The 23757-nt window shown below is 44.5% G+C and overlaps 1 protein-coding gene across 1 annotated transcript in view; it reads left to right on the top strand.

Moving 5' to 3' along the window:
- Positions 1–23757, top strand: part of MOCS3 (molybdenum cofactor synthesis 3) — a 58273-nt gene that overhangs the window by 16681 nt on the left and 17835 nt on the right. Inside the window, exons 7-10 of the mRNA XM_075596786.1 lie at positions 9849–9957; positions 14622–14684; positions 15924–16087; positions 16176–16223. Of these exons, the coding sequence (XP_075452901.1) occupies positions 9849–9957; positions 14622–14684; positions 15924–16087; positions 16176–16223 (384 nt within the window). The remainder of the gene's footprint in view (positions 1–9848; positions 9958–14621; positions 14685–15923; positions 16088–16175; positions 16224–23757) is intronic.

Raw genomic sequence — 23757 nt, 5'->3', positions numbered from 1 at the left:
CCCTGCACCTCACATTCCTCTCCCCCCCTGCACTTCACATCCCTCTCCCCCCCCTGCACCTCACATCCCTCACCCCCTGCACACCACACACATCCCTCTCCCCCCTGCACACCACACACATCCCTCTCCCCCCCTGCACCTCACATCCCTCTCCCCCCCTGCACCTCACATTCCTCTCCCCCCCTGCACTTCACATCCCTCTCCCCCCCTGCACCTCACATCCCTCACCCCCTGCACACCACACACATCCCTCTCCCCCTGCACACCACACACATCCCTCTCCCCCCTGCACACCACACACATCCCTCTCCCCCCCCTGTACCTCCCATCCCTCTCCCCCCCTGCACCTCCCATCCCTCTCCCCCCCTGTACCTCCCATCCCTCTCCCCCCCCTGCACCTCACATCCATCACCCCCTGCACACCACACACATCCCTCTACCCCCTGCACACCACACACATCACTCTCCCCCCCTGCACCTCACATCCCTCTCTCCCCCCTGCACCTCACATCCCTCTCCCCCCCTGCACCTCACATTCCTCTCCCCCCCTGCACCTCACAAGGAAAACAGAGCCGGGCCGCATGGGTAAAACAGCATTTATTATTCTAAATAACACATTTATTTACGATGTTTACTTGAAACAAAATTACATTTAAAATACTTTAATTCAAATTAACTAATTTCATAATCATCCCATGTCAGCAGCCCGTCAGCAGCCCCTCCCCAAGTCAGCATCCCATGTCTGCATCCCCCCTCCCAAGTCAGCATCCCCCCTCCCATGTCAGCATCCCATGTCAGCAGCCCCCCCCCCAAGTCAGCACCCCCCCATGTCAGCAGCCCCCCCCAAGTCAGCATCCCCCCGTCAAGTCAGCATCCCCCCTCAAGTCAGCATCCCCCCCTCAAGTCAGCATCCCCCCCTCAAGTCAGCATCCCGTCAGCATCCCACCCAAGTCAGCATCCCATGTCAGCAGCCCCCCCCAAGTCTGCATCCCATGTTAGCAGCCCCCCCAAGTCAGAATCCCATGTCAGCAGCCCCCCCAAGTCAGCATCCCGTCAGCAGCCCCCCCCCCCCAAGTCAGCAACCCCCCCAAGTCAGCATTCCCCCCCAAGTCAGCATCCCATGTCAGCAGCCCCCCCCCCAAATCAGCATCCCCCCCAAGTCAGCATCCCATGTCAGCAGCCCCCCCCAAGTCAGCAGCCCCCCCCCAAGTCAGCATCCCATGTCAGCATCCCCCTACTCCCCCATGTCAGCAGCCCCCCCCCCAAGCCCTCCGCATGAATGAACTATCCCCCCCATGCCTACCTGATGTTAGCGGCGGCGGTGGCGTCTGCGGCAACAGAGTCGGCGGCGGCGGCAACAGAGGAGGGAGGTGGTGGGTGGTTGGTGTCGGCGGCAACTAAAACTGTGGCAGGGTGAAGCGTGGGGAAGCGCGCTCTAGCAGCAGACCCGGAAGTTCCAGGTCGCGCTACACTGCTGGAGCGCGTCCCCCTGCTGGAGCAGGCTGAGGGGGAAGGGCGGTTAGGGGGATTAGGAGAGAGCGCGCGTGCGCATTCACACAGATTTGCTGGAGCGCGCTCCTTTCCCTACCAAGGAAGGGAAGGAGGGGGTTTGAAGGGGGTCCGTCGCGGGCCGCACGGAGTGCCGGGCCGTATGTTGTGCAGGCCTGCTTTACACCAATCTTTTGGTACTAAGCCCGCGGAAATGGCGTTTAAATATTAAATGTAATGATTTGGCTATTACTGAACTGAACTCTTGTATGTCTGCCATCGGGGCCAGGTGCCTAATTTACTTAAAAATTTTCAAGCTGTCTATGAACTTTTTACTCAGTTAACCAATTGTTTGTTAATATAGAGGTTGTGGCTTCCTCCTGCTGCACTACCATTGCAATTGATTCTTCCCTGGTAAACACAGAGGCAAAGAATTTGTTTAATACCTCAGCTTTTCCCTTATCTCCAATAATCTGTCTGCCCATCTCAAACTGAAAAGCTCATATATTATTAAGGTACTTAAATAACTTTTTAGGGTTGATCTTACTTTCTATTGCAATCCTTTTTTCATTATCCATTTTTGCTAATTTGATTGCCCTTTTGCAATTTTTGTTACATTCCTTATAATTCTGATACGATGTCTCTGTCCCTTCTGACTTAAAGAATCTAAACGCCTGCCTCTTCTTTTCCATTTCCTCCCCTGCCTGTTTATTTAGCCACATTGGTTTTGATTTATTTATTTTATACTTATTACCTCATAGCTCCAGTCTATGTCTGGATAATTAAAATCACACATTATGCAAACATGACCTAGTTTTGATGCCTTCTCCATTTGCAAAAGTATTTTAGCTTCCTCAGTCTCACTGATATTTGGTGGTTTATAGCATATCCCTACAAACATTTTCTTTATACTTTTACCTCCACTGCTAATTTATATCCACAAGGTCTCTACATTTTCATCATTCCCTTCATAAACATCTTCCCTTTATAATAGGTTTTAGATCCTGTTTAACATATAAACATACTCCACCTCCTCTTCTATTTGCTCGATCCTTCCGAAAAAAGGGAATAACCCTATAAATTAACTGCCCAGTCATAAGTTTCATCCCACCATGTTTCAGTAATGCCTATGATATCATACTGCTCCCTTGTAGCTATTAATTCAAGCTCCCTCATTTTATCTGTCAGGCTTCTTGCATTAGCAAGCATGCATTTCAGGTTTTTTCCAGCCTGTACTATTATTTTATCTGCTCCTTCCTTTCTGCGCTAACTTGGTTTAGTCTTTAGAAGTGTTCTAGTATTATCTGTATTTACTACGAGTGTCTCACTGCTTGTCAAACTTGTACTTGCCGCCATTCTACTTCCATACCTCCTTGTTTCCTCATCTATTCTATTTAGTTCTTTATCTGTTTCATTCCCCTCCCCCCTCCATACTAGTTTAAAATCTCCTCCAACCTTTTTAACATTCTTCCCCCTACCACAGAAGAGCCCTCTTCATTGAGGTGCAATCTGTCCCTAGAATAAAGATGGCACCTCTCAGAAAAGGAGTCCCAGTGCTCTAAAAACCCCAAACCCTCCTTCCTACACCACTTTCTTAGCCATGCACTAACCTCCTAATGGCTGACTGTCTCCCTATGGTAGCGCATGGCACTGGTAGTATTTCAGAAAATACTACGTGGAGGTCCTTGCCTTTAGCTTTTGGCCTAGATCCCTAGAAATCATTTTTTAGTACCCTCCATCTCTCTCACTTTGTCATTGGTGCCAACATGTACCAAGACCGGCAGGTCAATTCTAGCCCCTCCCAAGAATCTGTCTACCCGATCCACAATGTGCCGAACCCGAGCAACCGGGAGGCAACAAACTGTTTGGTTCATGTGGTCACGGCAACAGATTGCCCTATCTACCTTCCTAACAATGGAGTCCCCATACCATCACAATCTTTCCTTGTATGTGAGCATCCTGAGTCCCGTCTGTGCTGGAAGAACTATTCCCCTGGCTGCTAGAGGAATAAGTTGCCCCCAACCTTGCCATTTCTGCCCTGAACACTCACTTCACTCAACACGGCAAATCTATTGGGATGGGTCATCTCAGAACTGGTCTGCCTCTTCTTATTGCCCCTGATTCCCCTTCTAACTATTACCCAGCTACCTACCTGCTCCTCACTAACAGCGCCACCATCTGAAACAAGCAAGGGCTGCTCAGTGAGCACTAAACCCCTTTCAAGATTGTCAATGTCCCTCAATATTGCAAGATTCCTCTTCAGATCAGCAATCTCTGACTCTAAAGCGACCACCCGCTCACACTTCTCACAGCGGTATGCTTCTTGGAACAGCTACTCCATGTGCACATACATGTGGCAAGATGTGCATTGTGTGGCATTTTCAATCCTGCTCATTGTAGCAACAATGAAGTTTATAAGTACTAGCAATAAGATCAGCACACGCTGTGGTCTATGGGACGTTTCAAAGAGAATGTCCCCAAGAATTTATGCAAAGATTTATCAGGACATACGACGCCGTTATTGGAGAAGTGTGCAATGCGTGTGACATGGTGCAGGTTCCTCCGGAGACAATGTCACATGCTCAGGTTACCAAGAGATCATTTACCAATCGGGTAGTAACTTGACTACTAGTTACACGTTACAATCCAATATTGGAGAGTTCCTTGATGTAAACGACTTAAGTAATAATACTTTTATGGAAGACCAGCCTTCTTGGCTCTGTTAAGCATTAGATTATTTTGACAATACTAGATATATTTATTTAAATCCAAGAGAATTTATTCTGGCAATTATAGGAAATTTAAAAGCTTCAGGAGACTGCGGTCTGAATTATATGTTGTAGGGTTTATGGGAAATACCAGTAGTATGAAGCTATGTAATCCGTATAACACAAGTGAAATGGATGGGAATTGACTGGGGAATAACAGAATATAAGGATTGGTACATAATAAAATTGCATAAAGGTGGGGTTATACAAGTGTAGGACTTTATTTCTTTAAAATGTACAATAGGCAATTGGTGAGTGCAAAATAAGTTCTTTTACATTACTATAGCTAGAATATGTGATGGGTTTCTTCTAGGCTCCAACACTATTGTACCCGTGTTTAAGGGATTTTTGTCGGTGAATATTTAAAATGAGTCAAAATGGCTCCAAAAATCTGTTTTTACGAATGTCTTCTTCAAGTTTACGTTCAGTTGTTTATGTTTACGTTTCAGTTGTTTATGTAATTGGACAATAGGTGTCACTATTCAGTGGTTTATAAAAAATCATTAGTATCCTATTTATTTACGGTTTTGTATTTCTTTGTACATCGATGTTATTAAAACCGTACAACTGTAAAATGAAAAGAAAAAAAAAGTTGGTTTCAAAACAATTTTTATCATTCTGTAAACCCTAATAGACATTTGCATCAATATATAATAAGTGTTATGTCAGTTTTGCCTTTTGTGCGATTTGCAAGAGTGTTATTACTGAAAATAAACAGCATTTAAAGAGATCTGACAGTTGTTAAGAAGTTTAGTACCATCTGCCTAATGAACCATGTCGTATATAACAAACTTTATTAATAAGTTCTGACCACTTGATGGAACCGCAAGCAACATTTGTTTCCATATGTCGTATGGCGCCTGCTATGTGTAATCTCTTTGTTTATTAATAAAGTTGAGGGGGCTTTTTTTTTATTTGAAGCAATGGTATGTTTTTTGGTCAATTTATTTTCCCACCAAAATAGCCCAAGACTAAAAATCTAGGTTTTCAGAATGTAGGAAAAAACAGTTTTAAATTAAAAGTTATCAGTGGTCTTAGCATTGCATTTGCACACACACTGCCCCAGTGCCAGCCAAGCCATAAGAAAGTTGTATCATTTTTTTCTTGATCTTGTTGCTAGTATTATTTTATTAAATACAGGCATACCCCACATTAACGTACACATTGGGACCGGAGCATCTATGTAAAGCGAAAATGTACTTAAAGTGAAGCACTGCCTTTTTCCCACTTATCGATGTATGTATTGTACTGCAATCGTCATATACGTGCATAACTGATGTAAATAATGCATTTGTAACAGGCTCTATAGTCTCCCCGCTTGCGCACAGCTTCGGTACAGGTAAGAGCCGGTATTGCTGTTCAGGACGTGCTTACTGGCGCATGCGCGAGCTGCCGTTTGTATATTGAGCGAGATGTACTTACTCGCGAGTGTACTTAAAGTGAGTGTTCTTAAACCGGGGTATGCTTGTATGTTTTCTCTTCATTGCAGCATTGTATATGTTTGGATATTCAGTTGCTAAATTTCTAAGCGGCAATCTGTCCTAGGACCAAAGTGTGTTAATAACTGTGACAAAAAAAGGTAGAAAGGCAGGAGCAGATAATATAATAGTAGACTGGGAAAAAAAACCTGAAATGCATGCTTGCTAATCCAAGAAAATTGACCGATTCAAATGGGGGATCTTGAATTAATAGCTGCATGGGAGCAGTATGATATCATAGGCATTAGTGAAACATGGTTGGATGAAACTCATGCCTGGACAGTTAATTTAGGGGGTTATTCCTTTTTTCGGAAGGATCGAGCAAATAGAAGAGGAGGGGGAGTATGTTTATATGTTAAACGGATCTAAACCTATTCTAAGGGAATTTGTTTATGAAGGAAATGAGAAAAATGTAGAGACCTTTTGGATAGAAATGAGCAGTGGAGGTAAAAGTACAAAGAAAATGTTTGTAGGGATTTGCTTCAATACAAACCACCATATTTCTGTGAGATTGAGGAAGCTAAAATACGTTTGCAAATGGAGAAGGCAACAAAACTAGGTCATGTTTGCATAAAGGGTGATTTTAATTATCCAGAAATAATCTGGGGCAATGAGATTAGCATTACACAAAAGGAAATAGGTTTTTGGGGCTGCTAAAAGACAATTATATGACCCAAATTATTGAGGAACCAACCAGGAGAGGGGCAATACTGGATTTGGTAATATCAAACAATGTAGAAGTAATAACAAATATTCAAATCCTGGAACATTTGGGTAACAGTGATCATAACATGGTCTCATTTGAAATAAATTATCAAAAAAAATGATTTCTTGAGTTCAACGAAGACCTTAAACTTCAGAAATGCAGATTTTAATAAATTGAGGCCTAATCTACAAGGAATAAATTGGGATGTTTTGCAGGGAAAATGTGGAAGATAAATGGGCAGTCTTTAGAACATTGTCAGAAAAACACACTAATCAGTGTATACCCTTGGGAAATAAATATAAAATAAATAAGTCAAAACTAATGTGGCGAAATAAACAGGTAGGGGAGGAAATGGAAAAGAAGAGGCAGGCATTCAGATTCTTGAAGTCAGAAGGGACGGAGGCATCATATCAGAATTATAAGGAATGTAACAAAAGTTGCAAAGGGGCAATCAAATTAGCAAAAATGGATAATAAAAAAGGATTGCAGTAGAAAGTAAGGTTGATCTCAAAAAATTATTTAAGTACCTTTTAATAACAAAAAATTAGAAAATAAAATATAGGACCCTTTCAGTGTGAGATGGGCAGGCAGATTATGGGAAATAAGGAAAAAGCTGAGGTATTAAACAAATTCTTTGCCTCTGTGTTTACCAGGGAAGAATCAATTGCAATGGTAGTGCCGCAGGAGGATGCCAAAACCTCTATATTAACGAACAATTGGTTAACTGAGGAAGAAGTTCATAGGTGGCTTGATAAAATGAGAGTAAATATGGCACCTGGCCCCGATGGCATACATCCAAGAGTTCTTAAGGCGTTAAGTTCAGTGATAGCCAAACCATTACATTTAATATTCAAGGACTCCATTTCCACATGCGCAGTACCACAAGATTGGCTTAAGCAGATATGCCTATATTTTAAAAGGAGCTAGATCACAACCGGGGAATTACAGACCTGTAAACCTGACATCAATAGTGGAGAAGCTACTTGAAGGTTTAATATGGGATAATATTCAGGGATACCTAATGGTTCAAAATTATTCGCAATAGTCAGCATGGATTTGAAGGATGGGTCATGCCAGATTAACCTTATTAGTTTATTTGAGGAGGTAATTAGGAACTTAGATTTTGCAAAGGCTTTTCATACGGTTCCACACAAGAGCTTGGTGTACAACATAAAGCAATTTGGACTCGATAAAAATATTTGCACCTGCATTGCAAACTGGGTGAAGGATAGACAAGGATAGACAACAGAGAGTTGTAATAAATTGAACTTTTTCAGGTTGAGCTAAAGTCATGAGTGGAGTACCTCAGGGATCGGTTCTGGGGCTCCTACTTTTTAACTTGTTTATTAATGACGGGGTTGGCATCGAGAGCAAAGTCTCCATCTTTGCTGATGACACTAAATTGTGTAAGGTAGTCGAATCAGAGGATGTAATTTCTCTCCAGAAGGACTTGGATAGACTGCAATCTTGGGCAGGTAAATGTCAGATGGGGTTTAATACAGATAAATGTAAGGTTATGCATTTGGGAAACAAGAGTAAGCAGGGGACTTACAAATTAAATGGGAATAAATTAGGGAAATCCTTGATGGAGAAAGACAATGAGTGCTTGTAGACAGCAGGCTTAGCAATAGTGCACAAAGTCATGCAGTAGCTGCAAAGGCAAACAAGATCTTATCTTGCATTGAACGGGCAATGGATGGAAAGGAGGCAATTGTACCCCTTTATAAAGCAGTAACACCACATAGTAACACCACACCTTGAATATGGAGTACAATTTTGGGAACCAGTACTTAGAGAAGACATTATGGAACTAGAGAGAGTGCAGAGAAGAGCCACCACATGAATTAAGGGGATGGATAATCTGATTTATGAGGAGAGGCTAGTTAAATTAGATTTGTTTAAATTAGAAAAGACACGTCTAAGAGGAGATATGATAACTGTATACAAATATGTTCGGGGACAATACAAGGAGCTTTCAAAAGAACTATTCATCCCAAGGACAGAACAAAGGACACGGGGTCATCCCTTAAGGTTGGAGGAAAGGAGGTTTCACCAGCAACAAAGGAAAGGGTTCTTTACAGTAAGGGCAGTTAAAATGTGGAATTCATTACCCATGGAGATTGTGATGGCAGATACAATGGATTTGTTCAAAAAAAGGTTGAACATCTTTTTAGAAGGGAAAGGTATACAGGGATATACCTAATAAGTATACATGGGAAGGATGTTGATCCAGGGAGTAATCCGATTGCCAATTCTTGGAGTCAGGAAGGAATTTATTTTTCCTCTTATGAGATGTTAGATGATATTTCACTGGGGTTTTTGTTTGCCTTCCTCTGGATCAATATACTTTAAGTGCGGATATAGGGTAAAGTATCTGTCGTCTAAATTTAGCATAGCTTGAACTTGATGGACGTACGTCTTTTTTCAACCTCATTTACTATGTAACATGTTTGAGAAGTTACATCTGGGTGATCAGGTTACGTTTTTTTTTTTTTTTTTTTTTTTTTTTTTACCAAAAACTTATACAGTACTTACAACAGATTTTGCACATAAAATTACACTTTGTCTGTTATGTCAATGTGGGATAGAGGAGCTTCTTGATCCCTCCGACAGGGGCACAATAACATATATAATTTACTAGATGCAAATGGTTTATGAATACATTGTGTATTCATGAATTTATTTATATATGCTTACATACACACCCAATAGAAGTGGTTTTAAATCCCTACCAACCAGCTGATCATTAGCAGATAAGGCCTCAATCTCTTTTTAAAGTTGGTTTGTATAGATGATGAGCTGGCTGCTCCCTTTTGTCTGATGTCACTGTGTGTTCAACAGTATGTTCACCTTCTCATTATTGGCTCTCTGATAAGGACATCATGGAGTAAGGGTAAATAAAACTTTTGGTTAACCCCTTCCGTGCCAGAGGGTCCTGCTATCTCAGTGGTCACAGACACTTCGGTACCAACGAATCACGTGACTGCTCTTCACGTGACTGCTCTTCAGAGCGATCACATGATCCTGCCCAGGTTCCTGTCACTGTTCCACTGGAGCGCCGATCACATACAGGCCCTAGAAAACAATCAAATAGCTATGACCTGCAGCGTGCGTCTAAAGGGCTCCCCGGGGGGCTCTTTTCATGACTTGCGCTGTAAGTCATTAGGGCACTGAAGGGGTCATGGGGTCACTTACCCAGCCCGATGCCCGAAGAAATTACATTTGTAAATTACTACCAGAGAAACAAAAAAAAAAAGCCAAATATTTATGAGCACAGTTAGATTATTTTAAGGAAGTGAATTAGATCAATTGATTTACAAAAGTTTGTTGTTTGGCCAACTACGTGGGATTGCACCTTTAAGAGTTAAACGTTTATGTTTTTTTTATCTTTGTCTTTTTTTTATTAAGCTCACTGTGTATAATTATCAAGGAGGTCCATGTTATCGCTGCTTATTCCCTACTCCTCCTCCAGCAGAAACGGTTACAAACTGTGCAGATGGTGGCGTTCTTGGTATTGGTAAGCGTTATTTTATTTTTTTATATTACTGCATGTTTTTTTTTAATAGAGACTAGCTGAGAGACCCGGCGTTGCCCGGGATGTAATGTTCCCGCTCCTCTCTCTCTCTTCCCCCCTCTCTCTGTTTGTCCCCCATTCACATCAATCCAGTCTCCCCCCTCCCTCCTTTACAGCTTCATGCAGTGTGTGTGCGCGCGTGCGTCAGTGAGTCTGACGCAGAAACACAAACACACACAGACTGAGTGACTGATGCACACACAGTCAGTGTGTGCATGTGTGTGTGCCTCAGTGAGTGTGTGTGTGTGCGTGCGTCAGTCAGTGTGTGTGTGCGTCAGTCAGTGTGTGTGAGGGTGTGTGCGCGGGCGTCAGTCGGTGTGTGTGTGTCAGTCGGTGTGTGTGTCAGTCGGTGTGTGTCAGTCGGTGTGTGTCAGTCGGTGTGTGTGTCAGTCAGTGTGTGTGTCAGTCAGTGTGTGTGTCAGTCAGTGTGTGTGTCAGTCAGTGTGTGTGTGTGTGCGCGCGTCAGTTAGTGTGTATGTGTGAGCCAGTGTGTGTGAGCCAGTGTGTGTCTGTGAGTCAGTGTGTGTGTGTCAGTCAGTGTGTGTGTGTGTCAGTCAGTGTGTGTGTGTCAGTCAGTGTGTGCGCGCGCGTCAGTTAGTGTGCGTGTGTATGTGCGTCTGTCAGCGTGTGTGTGTGTCAGTAAGTTGTGTGTGTGGGAGGTGATGTGAGTGGAGCGCCGGGGAGGGGAGCACCAGGGAGGGGAGTCAGGGGAGGGGAGGTGAGTCAGCGGTGGGGAGGGGAGGTGGGTCAGCGCCAGGGAGGTGAATGAGCGGCGGGGAGGGAGGTGAGTGTGATGGGGGTGTAGGAGGTGTGTGTGTGTATACCCGGCGTTGGCCGGAGGCAGGGAGGGGGGGCGTGAAAGGCAGGGGGAGTGAGCGCCGGGGAGGGGAGGTGAGTCAGCGCCGGAGAGGGAGGTGAGTGTGATGGGGGGGAGGAGAGGTGTGTGTATACCCGGCGTTGCCCGGAGGCAGGGGGGGGGCGTCAAAGGCAGAGGGGGGAGCGTCAAAAGCAGGGGGGGGGGCGTCAAAGGCAGGGGGGGGGCGTCAAAGGCAGGGGGGGGCGTCAAAGGCAGGGGGGGGCGTCAAAGGGAGAGGGGAGGGTGGCGTCAAAGGCATGGATTCCTCCCCCTGCATTTCCTCACCTAGCAGCATTAAGTCCCTGCCGCCCTCCTCCTGCTCCTCGGGGATGTTGAGCCATAGAGAGCATGCTCTGGGAGGTGGGGGGGTAGGTGGGGAAGTGGGGGGGGAGAAGTGGGGGGGTGGGGAAGTGGGGGAGCGACACACGCGACACCTACCTGTACTTCCGGGCGCCGCCATCTTCTTACTGGGCGCCGCGAGGGAGGAAGGGGGTCCTTCCGGGCGCCGCCATCTGTTCCAGTTGGAGCGGCGGCGGGGAGGGAGAGAGGTGAGTTGTAGCGGCGAGGGGGAGAGAGACCTGGCGTTGGGCGTGAGTAAAATTTCCCGCTCCCTTCTCTCTCCCTCTTTCTCCGTGTTCCCCAGAGGGGAGGGACGAACAGTGGACAGGAGGGGGGGGATGAACAGTGGACAGGAGGGGGTGGGGACGGACAGTGGACAGGAGGGGGGGGACGGACAGTGGACAGGATGGGGGGACAGTGGACAGGAGGGACGGACAGTGGACAGGAGGGGGGGGGGCAGGAGGGGGGGGACGGACAGTGGGCAGGAGGGACGGACAGTGGACAGGAGGGACGGACAGTGGACAGGAGGGGGGGGCGGACAGGAGGGGGGGCAGTGGACAGGAGAGGGGGGGGAGGTGGACAGGAGGGGGGGGAGGTGGACAGGAGGGGGGGGAGGTGGACAGGAGGGGGCAGTGGACAGGAAGGGGGGGCAGTGGACAGGAGAGGGGGGGGAGGTGGACAGGAGGGGGGGGAGGTGGACAGGAGGGGGGGGAGGTGGACAGGAGGGGGGGGCGGTGGACAGGAGGGGGGCAGTGGACAGGAAGGGGGGGCAGTGGACAGGAGGGGGGGGCAGTGGACAGGAGGGGGGGCAGTGGACAGGAGGGGGGGCAGTGGACAGGAGAGGGGGGGGAGGTGGACAGGAGGGGGGGGCGGTGGACAGGAGGGGGGCAGTGGACAGGAAGGGGGGGCAGTGGACAGGAGGGGGGGGCAGTGGACAGGAGGGGGGGCAGTGGACAGGAGAGGGGGGGGAGGTGGACAGGAGGGGGGGCGGTGGACAGGAAGGGGGGGCAGTGGACAGGAAGGGGGGGCAGTGGACAGGAGGGGGGCAGTGGACAGGAGGGGGGGCAGTGGACAGGAGGGGGGGCAGTGGACAGGAGACGGGGGGAGGTGGACAGGAGGGGGGCAGTGGACAGGAGGGGGGCAGTGGACAGGAGGGGGGGGCAGTGGACAGGAGGGGGGGGCAGTGGACAGGAGTGGGGGGGCAGTGGACAGGAGGGGGGGCAGTGGACAGGAGTGGGGGGCAGTGGACAGGAGTGGAGGGCAGTGGACAGGAGGGGGGGCAGTGGACAGGAGGGGGGGCAGTGGACAGGAGGGGGGGGCAGTGGACAGGAGGGGGGGCAGTGGACAGGAGGAGGGGGGCAGTGGACAGGAGGGGGGGGCAGTGGACAGTGACACAGACACACGTCTCAGTTGATGCGCCCTTTCTCACTTCCGTTTGGCGCCGGAGGTGGGGGAGCGACACCTACCTGTACTTCCGGGCGCCGCCATCTTCTGACTCGGCGCCGCGAGGGAGGAAGGGGGTCCGCCATCTTACGCGCCGCATGGCAGCTGCCTGTTCCCCCGCCGGGGGAGGGGAGAGGTGATTTGGAGCGGGGAGAGGTGATTTGGAGCGGAGCGGGGAGGGTGGGAGAGGTGATTTGGAGCAGAGCGGGGAGGGGGGGAGAGGTGATTTGGAGTGGGGAGGGGGGGAGAGGTGATTTGGAGCGGGGAGGGGGGAGAGGTGATTTGGAGCGGGGAGGGGGGGAGAGGTGATTTGGAGCGGGGAGGGGGGAGAAATGATGCCGCTGGGGAGGGGGAGAGGTGATTTGGAGCGAGAAGGGGGAGAGGTGATTTGGAGCGGGGAGGGGGAGAGGTGATTTGGAGCGGGGAGGGGGATAGGTGATGCCGCTGGGGAGGGGGAGAGGTGAGTTGGAGCGCCGCTGGGGAGGGGGAGAGGTGATGCCGCTGGGGAGGGGGAGAGGTGATTTGGAGCGGGGAGGGGTGATTTGGAGCGGGGAGGGGTGATTTGGAGCGGGGAGAGGTGATTTGGAGCGGGGAGGGGGGAGAGGTGATGCCGCTGGGGAGGGGGAGAGGTGAGTTTGAGCGCCGCTGGGGAGGGGGAGAGGTGATGCCGCTGGGGAGGGGGAGAGGTGATTGGAGCGGGGAGGGGGGAGAGGTGATGCCGCTGGGGAGGGGGGAGAGGTGATTTGGAGCGGGGAGGGGGAGAGGTGATGTCGCTGGGGAGGGGGAGAGGTGATTTGGAGCGGGGAGGGGGAGAGGTGATGCCGCTGGGGAGGGGTGATTTGGAGCGGGGAGGGGGAGAGGTGATTTGGTGTGTGTGTGTGTGTGTGTGTGTGTGTGTGTGTGTGTCTGGCGAGCGGCGAGCCGAGGGGGAAGAGAGTGGCAGTTGGGTGACGTCACACACAGCAATCTGATTGGCCAGAGGCTGAGGACCAATCAGATTCACCGCAGATAGCACTAACCTCACTAACCATTCGATTTTATATATTAAGATTTGAAATAGGTTAGACACAATGTGGGACTAGATGGGAAAAACCCCACTGTCCCTCAGAGTATCCACCAGCGCTCTAAATTTTAGAAAAATGTCCAAAATCGTGTTCCCATGAAGATAGATATAGAGTCCAGTCACGAATGAATATATGGGTATGCTGCTTCCTAGGGTCTGGAACCAAACTCGGAACCAGAAGAAACTAGAGATAGGGAAACAAAAAAGAAAAAAGCGCAAGGCCCATAGAGTAGTATAGTCTGATTTATCCACAAGAAAAAACGGTTAAAAACACTTACAACAATACAGTTGTTTAAAGGCACTTCGGTACTGTGACAGACCGCAGGAACAGAGGCTCGTAGATAGTCTGATGGTCGGGGTGTTTGAGTCCTAGCCCTCCTCCTCCTCCTCGAGCGACGAAGCCTGCACTTCCGTGTCAGGTGACTCGCGACGTCGTGACGTCGTGACGTCGTTGTGCAGTGTCGGACGGTGGCTGGGTTGAGGGCGGGCTTCAGTTCCCTCCAAACACGGCGCTCCTGGGGCTCTGCAAACTACGACCTCACAGCAACTTAGTGGGGGCTCACTGGCAGTCGGAGCAATGTCAGCCCTACCGGTTTCGAGAACTGCGTTCTCTTCCTCAGGGGCACTGTCATTGCCGGCTGCCAGCTATTACTATATATAGAGAAAATTATGAATTGGATAATTATCCAATTACAATCAGTACCACATTGGTGTATTATTCCAGTGTCCTCACGAGATATATATATATATATGTTTTTTTTTTTACCCTTTTAACAATTATCAGGGTAATGTTATTGATATTGCGTATCCCTAAGTGAGCGAACGCACACAATAAGGTTTACTGTATGCAATTATTTGCTGAATATTTCCTTTAATATAGTAAATCATTCTTTGTTCTCCTTCTAGTACCTGGAATAATGGGATGCATACAGGCTTTAGAAGTACTCAAGATAGCATCTGGCCTAGCCCGTATCCTTTTAAGCAAATGAAATGCTTTTATATTTGTGGTGAGTATGCATGCTATTATTACATGGCAAATATGAATATCTTATTTATAATACATGTTTTATGCACTACTGGATATTGAAACTGAGAGAGTGGCTCAGCGAGTAAAGGCACCAACCCTGGAAAAATAATTATAGAGTTTGCAGCAGGTGAGCCTGATTCAAATCCCGGTATTAGCTCCTTGTGACCTTCGGCATGCCACTTTGTCTCACTGTGCCTCAGGCACCAAAAAATAGATTAGCATAGATAAGCTCCAGGGGGCAGAGACTCGTGCCTACAAAATTCAATGTACAGCGCTGTGTACACTATAAGTGCCATATAGGAAACACTATTATTATTATTATTATTATTATTAACAGAATTATCATACTGTATGTGTTTCTCCTAATTCCACAAATATGTAACCAGTGCATGCAAAGCATAATAGAACGAAAGTACGGTGATAAATTGAAGTTAAAAGATGCAACAACAACACAAAAATTCTCCCTTATCTGATTTCCCTTCATTGGAGCACATCTTACAAGTCAATCCAAACAGGAGTATTAAAGTCAGAAACAAATTAGAGCTGAAACATGACTTCTGTTCCTCTGTAAAAATTATTCTTATCTGGCCTATCCTCCCAGGGGGCTCCTGCTAATATGGACAAAGTACAATATGCTCTATCTATGCAATATCATTCATTCATTCAGCATACCTATTTACTTGCAATACTATGCAGGTTATTACCACATCCTTTCTGTACACACTCATAAACCTTCTGTGCATGCTAATCATTGGTGCACATGCCCCATTAATAATATGTAGTCATGCTGATGACTGGACAAAGTAAAACAAAAGAATATAGTTATATGTGCTGCCAGAATATACTGTATAACTGTAAATTCATACAGCTACAGTGAATTATAGGCTATCTTTACCTTTGCTGTATTACTAAAATAATGATTTACAGATAAAATACAGACATTTAAAGTTCAGAGCACAATCGGTCACTGCACTGTGGGTCATTTTCTATAATCATGTCCTAACACATATTTAAGAAACCATTGTCGGGATTCACTAAGCTTCGATATGGGTCACTGCACAATAACCACACGTTAACTACCATTGACGTGAACGCGAGATCTCAATGTGATAACCAGTATCGGAGCCTAGCCATTCCACCTTAATTACCTTTCCTGTATAGCCCTTAACTTTATTTTTAAGCATCTTATGGAGGTGTTATGCTGATGTTTGATGCACTGGATGGGCGATTCCGCAACATAAAGATTCGAGCTAAAAAATCTGGTTGTGCAGCCTGTAGTATTGCTTCAGAATCAATTATTCTTCAAGATTATGAGGCATTCTGTGGTTCATCTGCTTCAGACAAGGTCAGACATTTATTTTCTTAGATAATAGCCATACTTTATTTCTACTTTTTTGTTTCTTTCTAATTCTCTCTTCTTGTTGACATTTCAGTGCAGAACTTTGAGTTTGTTGTCTGCTGAAGAAAGGTTATCAGTTCAGGTAAGGACTCTAACAAACGTACAATCAAATGACTTGTGCTCATACAATTACAGTTCGCATCAAAACGAGAAAAAGTGCTTCTTCCAACTAATGAAAATAAATTATGCTATTACATTTTGGTTCAGCAATGGGTAGCAATATTATGGCCAAGTGGTTTTATGTTGTGTTTGGCATGTGAGCTAGAAAGTGGGAAGAAGTTGGTGAAACAGCAACTAATGATTGAATAACTTATTTTAACTGTTTTGGAAGCAAAGAGTAGGGTGATGATGAGTTGCACAGCCACGAAAATCCAACTTCAATGGGACCGGAAGGTATGAAACAAAAGTACACACTCCAATATTGCAATAGGTCTGGTTTAATGCAGGATGGTGCAGCAACAGGACAACACAAACGCACCTACGCGTTTTGTGCACTAGGCACTTTATCAAGGTGACAAATACACACACAGCTGCTTAATTTATACTCACCTGAGTTGTATCTCGCGCTACCGGGTGTGACGTCATCATCCCGCGTCGCAACGGGTCGCGGTGACGTGGCGTGCACATCCATTGGCTCGGCAAGTCAGGTGGTATGCTATTGCTAGCTTTCTATCTCTTTTTTCTAAAATAAACTTTATTAACAACGAAACAAACATACGGCGAAATAAAAACATGTTAAAAACGCAATGAATACTGTTAAAGCAGCGAACTGGCATAAGTAAAGTCAGTAAAACAAAATGATTATAGTAATATAAGGGGTAGGCTTGTAATCTTGGTGTTATACTTTAAACAGCCCCTATTGGAATCATTAATGAAATGTTGACATATATACAACATATACTGACATATGCTTATGCAAGCAATGATTGTAAATTTGTAGTTCATGGAGAGAACATATGCATAGTTCAAAACAGTACATTAAAAATGACTATACAACATATAGTTATAATAATATTAAATCCTATCTATTAAGTGCAATAAATGTTCTAATAGTAACATATACATATACATAGAACTATTGTGAAATGACCCTTCATCTGAAGGTAATTAATGTGATGGAATATAATCCTGGAAATAGATATAAAAGATACAGGTATATATGATATAACATATAATACGAGTATAACTGATGGTAAAGGAACATGAACATTGGTTGGGAAAGCAAACAATACATTTAAATTATATTGATTAATTCATATATGAAACTAATGTATAATATTGAATAGATAAATATATTAATTACACTATTGAACGTATTAATACATATTATAATGAGTAGTTACAGAATAATTGATTGTGTTTATAAACAGAAAGAATAAAATGGAAATTAGGAAATGGTGATTTATTAATAAATCATTTTAAAAAGTGACTTATATCCCAATCAATGTTCATGCCAAAAGGTTCTCTGGTTCTCAAAGTAAATATCCAATAGGATTCACGTCTGTCTAACATTTTTACTCTATCTCCACCTCTAGGGGATACAGGGATGTGTCAAAAACCAACCAAGGGATCCAGATCCAATTATAGTCCATCTTTCATTACACCCTTTAGCAAACAAGCACAATCTATCAAAGCCATTTTCAAAAAACAAAAAAAACATTGGAACATTTTATCACTAGATCCTGTGCTAAAACCATATGTGTCTTTGGGTCCCAACATTATATTCAAACGTGCAAAAACAATAGCAAATACACTATCACCCAGTTTATTTACGACTGGAGAAGAGATAAAATCTCCATTATCAAAAGGAATGTACACGTGCACTAAATGCAAAGCATGCACTTATATGAATCAAAATAAAATGTTTACGTCAACAGTCACAAGGATGACATATAACGTCCCAACTTTTATTAACTGTAATTCCACACATATCGTATATTTACTCAAGTGTGGATGTGGACGTCAATACGTCGGGAGGACAACTAGAAAATTGAAAATTAGGGTCCTAGAACATCTCCGATTGATTCGTAATAAAGTCCAAAACTACCCTGTACCAAAACATTTTTCAAATTGTCCCCATGGTAATGTGAATCTCCTTTCGGTCCAAGGTATTGAACACATCCCTGTATCCCCTAGAGGTGGAGATAGAGTGAAAATGTTAGACAGACGTGAATCCTATTGGATATTTACTTTGAGAACCAGAGAACCTTTTGGCATGAACATTGATTGGGATATAAGTCACTTTTTAAAATGATTTATTAATAAATCACCATTTCCTAATTTCCATTTAATTCTTTCTGTTTATAAACACAATCAATTATTCTGTAACTACTCATTATAATATGTATTAATACGTTCAATAATGTAATTAATATATTTATCTATTCAATATTATACATTAGTTTCATATATGAATTAATCAATATAATTTCAATTTATTGTTTGCTTTCCCAACCAATGTTCATGTTCCTTTACCATCAGTTATACTCGTATTATATGTTATATCATATATACCTGTATCTTTTATATCTATTTCCAGGATTATATTCCATCACATTAATTACCTTCAGATGTAGGGGCATTTCACAATAGTTCTATGTATATATATATGTTACTATTAGAACATTTATTGCACTTAATAGATAGGATTTAGTATTATTATAACTATATGTTGTATAGTCATTTTTAATGTACTGTTTTGAACTATGCATATGTTCTCTCCATGAACTACAAATTTACCATCATTGCTTGCATAAGCATATGTCAGTATATGTTGTATATATGTCAACATTTCATTAATGGTTCCAATAGGGGCTGTTTAAAGTATAACACCAAGATTACAAGCCTACCCCTTATATTACTATAATCATTTTGTTTTACTGACTTTACTTATGCCAGCTCGCTGCTTTAACAGTATTCATTGCGTTTGTAACATGTTTTTATTTCGCCGTATGTTTGTTTCGTTGTTAATAAAGTTTATTTTAGAAAAAAGAGATAGAAAGCTAGCAATAGCATACCACCTGACTTGCCGAGCCAATGGATGTGCACGCCACGTCACCGCGACCCGTTGCGACGCGGGATGATGACGTCACACCCGGTAGCGCGAGATACAACTCAGGTGAGTATAAATTAAGTAGCTATGTGTGTATTTGTCACCTTGATAAAGTGCCTAGTGCACGAAACGCGTAGGTGCGTTCGTGTTGTCCTGTTGCTGCACCATCCTGCATTAAACCAGACCTATTGCAATATTGGAGTGTGTACTTTTGTTTCATACCTTCCGGTCCCATTGGAGTTGGATTTTCGTGGCTGTGCAACTCATCATCACCCTACTCTTTGCTGTCTACTTACCTGGATGAACTGCACGCTCTGGATGTCTAGAAGTCCTGCAAGCACTCAGGTAAAGGGCCGCAGTGCCCCAACATATATATATATGGACACCTGTGCTGTTGTTATTTATATATTGGTTACTTGGCTGGGTTCATATGGTGTTCAAGCTGTGGAGGTCAAGTGGACCCCACTAGACACTTAGCCCGTGCCAGATAATTGCCATATTATTAATGGACTTTCTATTGTCATCCTGATCATTTACACATGCGGTGGAGGAATTCTCTCAAATTTTGGATGCATCACATCTGTTCTACTTTTAACTGTTTTGGAAGAAAGTTTGGGCACCACAGAATTTAATTGAAGATAACATTGATAATCGAACACATTAAGTCAATATAAACTTTAGAATAAGGATACAAAAGAATAAATATGCACTTTATCTTTACCTTTACATGATCATTTGCTATATATATATTCAACCAAAGTAGAACATTAACCTTCCTACAACGTTCTCTTTTTTTCTCATATTGGGCTCCTTCCTTTCTGTTTTTATTACTGTACTTTCCAGACTGGTGCCATCGCTAACTCTACGGAATGCAATTAGCAATTGTTGTGCAGTTGTCACTAGCTGGTCTTAGAGAATGTATAATGAGATAATCATGAGAATGGGATGCCCAGAATTGTAAGCAGGGGGCATCTTGACTCCAGGGAGACCCCAATCACCTGTGGGTCATTATGCCCTCTTCATTAGACAGATGGATTTCTCGGGCAGATTTACCTGTAGCTAGAAAGAGCTGCTAATTGGGTAATTTCGGATGGACTTTACAGGTGTGTGGATGTACAGGGATGTCCGAGGCTTCCCCACACTTTTTGTGAAGTAGGTTGGACCTGACTGACTTGTTATTGCTACTGGTCCTTTGCTTCTCTAATGGCTGATAAAATTAAGGACTACAACCGTTTCTGTATTAATGGGCTGTTGATAATCTCTTGGCTGCAGTGAGGGAACATGCTTTGCATGGTGGTGCTGCCTGGATACAAGATCACCTCTCAGTTGTGTCACAGAATCTGCCACGGGTCACCACCTGAGTTAACTACTGACAGTTGTTCTGCTCCTCGTGCAACAACCAATAGATCAAGGCCTCCCTCAAAACTCACTCCCAGACTCCACACCTCCCTGGCGGCAATCTGCAGTGACCCTGCTCAGAAAAAGGAGGGCAGTTAATGCTGGTCCCTCTGAGAATCCTTCCTATGGGCATATGGGCAGAGTACCACAGCTCCCGGGCAGCATTCAGAGTCGGTGCTATCAGCTCACTCTGCAGGCAGCGTGATGGGAGAGGAGAGACTCCCGGGCAGCATTCAGAGTCGGTGCTATCAGCTCACTCTGCAGGCAGCGTGATGGGAGAGGAGAGATTCCCGGGCAGCATTCAGAGTCGGTGTTATCAGCTCACTCTGCAGGCAGCGTGATGGGAGAGGAGAGACTCCTGGAGCTATTAACAGAGCTGATGGCAGATGGGTCATTTGGCAGATGAAGCAACAGGATCACAGGCACACCAGCCAGAGGAAGCATCCTGCTCAGAGGAAGCAAGGTGGCGAGGAACCGTGCTCATCTGCGAGGCAGGACCGGCAATCACTGCAACTGGATTTGGGTGCGGTTGAGTCTACTTGTGTCCTTCCCTTCCTCCTCCACCCCAAAGTACAGCTTTCTGAGCATTTGTGCAATTTTAAGGGGGATTTTTCTCAGTTGTCTGTTTTATTCAAAGTGCTACGTTGATTTGGTCAGAGAAAATTGCAAGATGCGAGGATTTTTGCCCCCCATCCCCTGTAATAAGTTTTTTTCTGCAACCCAGCCCCCCCCTATCCCCCTCCTCCCCCTATCCCACCCCCATCTCTATGGGATTTTCTCTCCTCTGTTTTTTTCTGTTTCTGCCCTTCCCCTTCCCTGGTTTCTCCCACTCTTTCCTTGTCACATATACCGCATATTTTTGTGTTACTTATACCCCTGTGGGATTTGTATTACTTTCTGATTAAGTCAGTTTGGCTTATTCCTTTTTCACTCGTTATTTGTGAGTGCTGGGAACATTATTTTGGGTTGTCTGTTTTATTCAAAGTGCTAAGTTGAATTGGTCAGAGAAACTTGCAAGACGCAAGTGAGCGTTTCTGATTTTTGTTTAGGGGTATGGGTGTGATGTTGATAAAACATTTTGAACTGGAGGATGGTGGTAAAGGGTTTTATAGCTTGGATGGTATTCATTTATCCAAGATTGCATTGGCAATTTTTGACAACGCATTACAAGACAGAATTAAATAGGGCTGTAGAAGTCTGTGTTGAGGCTCCAAATCACTTTAAAGGTGGTTTGGGTCTTTGCCAGTGCTTTATTAATTTGATGTTATAGGCTTATTGGGGCCACATTGTATTGGGGTCTTTTGGGAAGTGATCAAGATGCTCAGCTGTGAAGATGTTTCTGAGGCTACTTACCTCTGTGTGTTTATATATTTGTGTTGGTTTGGGTGAACATAAAAACCCACTCTTGACCGTAAAGGCAGGAGGCTTCGTGGTCATATGACTGGCACGGTTCCATGATTTTTTTGTAGGCTGTAAATTCTGTGGCCTTTACCACCATAATGTTGTAAGTTTCTTATTGGTTAATGGGATTGGGGGTTGGACAAATGGAGAAAATATCAGTAGACATCTGTGGGTTTAACTTGGATCTATCCTTCATGCCCCTAAATTTTTTTAAAGTCTTTGTGGGGGGGGGGGGGGGGGTAAATCTTTGTGCACATTTAAAGCAGCAATCTTCTTTTTTATTTTTTGTTTGTTTAATAGATTTTTTGTAAGTGTTTTAAATGGAGTCTGGCTTCAGGGACCTGATGGTTGCTGGGAAATCAAAATGGCCACCAAATTGCAGGCTAATCGGATGACAGCTGATGTTTCGGCTTCCTATTGGATTCATAAACAAAAACAACAGGCACCAAAAACCAGTCGGGGTGACCCGGAGCTTAAAATAGAGCGGACCAGCTCAGGGTGATCCTCGGCTCGAATTCTGTTAAAATATCAAGTAAAATTCTGGCCAGGATTTATTTTTAACAATAAATGCATGGTTTGGAGCATGAATCTCGTTAATTTCAGCTCTGGGAACCCCCTGCTTCCAGAGATACCTCCAACGGAGCTGCCGGTATCTCTTTGCTTTTTAAAGCTCTGCATCATGTGGGCCAGTAGTAAGCCGCACCGGATGATGTCATGGCTTCCTATTGGCTTGGATGCAGGAGCTTTGAAAAGCGGCCATTATGTGAACCCAGCTACCCAGCCGTAGCAGCTACCGGCACCCCCTTCGGAGGTAAGTATCTCTGGAAGCAGGGGGTCCCCAGAGCTGAAATTAATATTTTATTTTTTAAATGTACAAAAAAGAAGCGCTTGGATTGTCTATTTAAGGTAGTTTGAGGAAACATGGAATGTAGCTTTTGTTCTGCTACGAAACAATTGTTACAATAGCTTATCCTTGCATTTAAATGAATTATTTTACTAACTTATTCTCCAACAGCGGGTTTGTAAGATTGCTATAATAAACATGGAGGTTTTTAAACAGTTTTTCATCAACAGACAAAATATATATATATATATTTTGAAGTTGGGTAAGATGTCCTGCTCTTTAACACAGCATTCTAAAGTTTTGACTTCAAAGTAGCACAACTTTTTCTATTCATTTGCAGAATATTGGTATGTGCAGTTTAGTTGAAAGAAGGAGACAGACGCACTGACGTAAGTATAATATAAAATGTATACAAATAAAAAGAAAATAGCCAAACTTACAGCATAGAAAATGTCGGTGCATTTATAGCGGCAAAACCAGGCGTTGGTGCTGGATGACAAATCAAGCAGTGTCTGGCATGCAGGGACGCTGCTACAGCTATACTTAGTCGACAAAGTTTGCCCAAAAGTCAGGACATTACATTACAAACAGGTTGACCATTCCCTACGCGTTTTCGCACTATGGTATTTTATCAGGGGAAGCCAAAGAGACATATCGTAAAGAATATAAAGCTAGCTTAACATATTCATTGGCTGACAAGTCTATCCATCAAAACAATCAACATAGATGATAAACTCAAGAAAGAAACAGATAAACCAATAATTAAAGCTAAATAGGAGCTCCTTTGTCGACTGAGTATAGCTGTAGCAGCGTCCCTGCATGCCAGACACCTCTTGATTTGTCATCCAGCACCAACGCCTGGTTTTGCCGCTATGAATGCACCGACATTTTCTAAGCCGGAAGTTTGGATATTTTCTTTTT

This window comes from Ascaphus truei, chromosome 4, assembly GCF_040206685.1.
Source record: "Ascaphus truei isolate aAscTru1 chromosome 4, aAscTru1.hap1, whole genome shotgun sequence".
NCBI lineage: Eukaryota > Metazoa > Chordata > Amphibia > Anura > Ascaphidae > Ascaphus > Ascaphus truei.
This window is presented reverse-complemented; position numbering and strand designations above follow the sequence as displayed.